The sequence below is a fragment of the Anarhichas minor genome, unplaced genomic scaffold, assembly GCF_050575085.1.
Source record: "Anarhichas minor isolate MPS153535 unplaced genomic scaffold, ASM5057508v1 ptg000023l, whole genome shotgun sequence".
In the NCBI taxonomy this organism is placed as follows: domain Eukaryota; kingdom Metazoa; phylum Chordata; class Actinopteri; order Perciformes; family Anarhichadidae; genus Anarhichas; species Anarhichas minor.
In genome coordinates, this window is record NW_027466469.1 from 951,988 (window position 1) to 955,642 (window position 3,655).

Sequence of the window (3,655 nt, forward strand, 5' to 3'; positions counted from 1 at the left end):
CACCAGAAACTGACAGTATTCCTCAAGTACAATTTGTTGTGCTCTGACAAGACTGAAATGTCACTGCCAAAACAAAGAAAATAGCAAGCCATGATATTATCAGCTGGAGTTAGCGGTTGAATCCCAGGCTTCTTCATGTAAATGTCGCTTTCCCTTTGTTTCATATCTCCCGGAGAAAAAACACGAAGCAAAGCCAAAACACCAGATTACTGCCAGTAAAATGAAGCCACATGGCTCTTTCTCTTCAGGCCAAAGAACTCAATTTCTTTTTCGTGTTAAGCGGTTACTCAGTCCTCAGTCTCCATGAGGAGCAACAACAAACCTCAAAAACACACAGTGCATGTATGTAAGTGTTTAATAAATAACAATCAACAACATTGTAACAAAAGGTTAACTTATATCAGACCTGGGTCAAATTGTATTTCCAAAGTGTGTGTGTGTTGCGTCAGCCTGCATGTAGTGAGTCGGGTGTGCTATAGGAATATATAATAGGTGGCGGAAAAATACCCATAATCAGAATGATTGAGTTGTGGTGCTAAATCTCAGCTGCGGTTTAAGGTTTAAGACCGATTTAAACCTGTGTCTCCTTTAATAACATCACATAGTTTCTAAAACACCACTGCTGTGTCTTTGCAAGCTACAGTGTAAAATGCACTCATTTAGTTTAATATATAAACCCAGTTCCTGTGTGTTGCAGTGGTCACTTGAATGCCAGTAGAGGGCATGTGAGGTCTGAATTAAACCTCCTGCAGAGGTTAAAAGGAGGTTAAAGGTCACGTGGAACTGGTCTGTAAATAATTCAAATACACACTGCTTCCAGTGGTGTTTTGAGTGTATTTCCTCAGCAGTTATTCATAATGGAAAATCTTAATTACTGCCTGTGAGTGCGTGGGGTGGATCTCATAAGGTAACTTCATCATTATACGTTTGGTCAAGCTGCAGTTTAGCTGTGGTTCAGCTGAACCTGGGCCTGTATTTATCAAACCGCCAGAGTGAATGTTTGGAAGTCAAAGATAAAAGTTAAAAAATCTGCATTGTGTAACACTAGATGCTAGAGCTAGATTCGATGTAGCTAGATGTGGCTGTGCTTTGGTTGTTATCTGTATAAAAATGCTCTGATTTTAAGAGCACTCCGGACATCTCTTAAGAGAAGATAGAGGACTGCAGCACAGACACAGAGATGAGGGCACAGACTTCATTTTGGATTGTACAAAATGAATTATGATGAATAATTCAATAGCTGTAATTCAGAAATTTATTTACACTCTATTTGAACATTTGAGAGGATGTTTTTTGCCTTTTTTTTAGAGGTGCAAGCCAGAAGTATAAAGCTGGCTTGAATGCATCTTTAATGTGATAATAAATAATCCTTATTATATGATTTTCTGATTTACCTTTTATACAAGCATCAGATTTTCCTTACTGCTTGAGTTAGAGTTTATTTTATGTTTTTCTATTATTCAATCCACATATATCGATCCCTATTTATCTCTTTGAAATATATTACATTGTTGTGAATTCACATGGTAATTGCTACGAAGGATGAAGATTTTCACAAAATCACTAAAGCGTTAAAGTTTACACTTCTCTATAAACCGGAGTAGGTCGCTTGATAAATGTGTCGTATTCTTCACAGTCATCGAAGAACTATAATTCCCCTAAATTAGCTTCTAGAGCATTCTTCAAATCCGCTTACTCCACTGATTTAGCGTTGCAGTCCTGATTCACAATGGACAGTTTTAATAAAAAAAAGGGAAAAAAGGTGTAAAAATTGATGCAGCAGAACTAGTAACATTGTCTTTTTATTCCATGCATTCTTCTTTCTTATCAAAACCTGCATTACTACATTACGCACGTGGCACTACCCACAATGCAACACTAATGTAGCCTCCAGCCGCTAGCCTCAAGCAGAGATGAGGAGCAGACTGCAGAGGTTTGGTAAGCTCGCTTTGTAACTCCACCCTCTTTTGTTTTTGTTTTTTCCCCTCTATTTTCAAACTTGACGTTTTCGACTGGCAATGCCTCAAGTGACATCACACACTTTATCAGCTTCATCTGGAGCCACGGTAGGCTTTATACAGCTCATTCCACATCATGCAGAAGTGCTGAAAGCAGACTTTGATGTGTAAAATCGGTGGAGTTCCCCTTCAAGAGTAATTCTTAGGCGCTTGATAAATATGGGCCCTGTGCGTTTTAAACCTCTGCAAGATGAATCCGTTACAAACCGCAGCTCAGACAGTCCGATACTAAGTGACACAGCAACAACCGCTTAATGTTTGGTACACCCCAAACAGCTCAAAACAGATACTATTTGACCCAGGGCTGGTGTATATACATGCAATCCTGATACTTTGACATAAACCAATAATTTACTTTGTGCAGAGGGTGGGAAGTCTTTGGTGATGAGTATATCTGTGTTTCTACTGTATTTGACTGCGATGTGCGTGGAAAGTCTTCACTGCCGCCATGACTTGCGGCTCAGCACGCACACACAGGCCACGTTGATGCGTATGAGCCGCCACGCCACCAGCTTCTTGAACGAAGTCAGCGCTCGCACGAACGTGTGCGAGTTGGTGCAGTAGGAGTTCCAGTGTCGGGCATCGATTCCCAAACAGCCAGAGCTGCCCGTGCGGGCGCTGTGACACGTCGTCTCGAAGAAGTACTGCTTCTTGTTGACATTGTTGATGTTCACGTCCGGCAGCACCGTCACCTCGTTGCCCGAGATGTCCATGGCTTTGGTCTTGTTGCCCACCCAGACGCTGATGCTCTCACACACCGAGTAAACGCCGCGGTGCTGAGGCTGCCCGGCTCGCCTGCGGGTCCTGCTGCCGGTGCCCTGCGACTCAGCTGGCTCTGCATCGGGCGGCTGGGCGCTGATGAGCACCCGGGGTGAGAGGTAGCGGCGCTTGGTGAAGAGTTTGGGGTCCACCGTGGGGATGGAGTTGGGGTTTTGGCCTGGACCCCGCTGCTGCGCTGCTCCTCCGATGGCGGCCACAGCCTGGGCACTGAAGAGGAGGAACAGGACCAGCATGGACGACCTCATGGGCACACAACCTGAGGGCATCAACAGGCACAGAAAGCACTCCATCATACACAGTACGGTGTGTTCATCACACAGTGCTTTAAAGAAATACTCTCTGGGGCCTTTTTTTTGTGTTTCTGGTGCAGACGTATGCACATCTCGTCCTGTATTTAAACCAGGTGCAGAGGAACACTTTCAATGGAGAGTAGTTAAACTCCGGAATTAAGCTCTAAATACTTGTGAAATGTCTTTAATCCAAAGTGTGGCTGCTCCCCATTCTTCCTTCACAGTTTTCAAGGTGCAACATGTTGGACGGTGAGATTGACCTAACAGGAACAGCTTCTTCTTTAAAGTGGAAAACACACCTTGCCTAATACTGAGGCTTTGATACTTAATGCTCAATGGCTTTGCAGTAACTATCTTTACAAACAGTACAGACAGATTTCTGTGTTTGATATCATTTTACAGGAGATTTACAGGGATTTCTTGGTCCGCTTCCTCCCAGACAGACACATATATATACAGTATATGTATTTATATGTATATGTACTGTCTTGTTGGCTCTGTATTTTTTAAACTAATTGCAGCTGTATGCAGCTCTATTGCCCAGGCAGAATTTCCCCTTGGGGATTA

General features: G+C 43.0%; 1 protein-coding gene across 1 annotated transcript; it reads right to left on the bottom strand.

The window, feature by feature from the left end:
* Nucleotides 1-2,455: 2,455 nt before the first annotated feature.
* Nucleotides 2,456-3,043, bottom strand: ngfb (nerve growth factor b (beta polypeptide)). Its single transcript, XM_076097082.1, has one exon. The coding sequence runs from the start codon at nt 3,041-3,043 to the stop codon at nt 2,456-2,458; it is 588 nt and encodes a 195-aa protein (XP_075953197.1).
* Nucleotides 3,044-3,655: the final 612 nt, after the last annotated feature.

Coding starts and splice junctions, on each gene's coding strand:
- ngfb (XM_076097082.1), bottom strand. CDS start 3,043: ATGAGGTCGTCCATGCTGGTCCTGTTCCTCCTCTTCAGTGCCCAGGCT.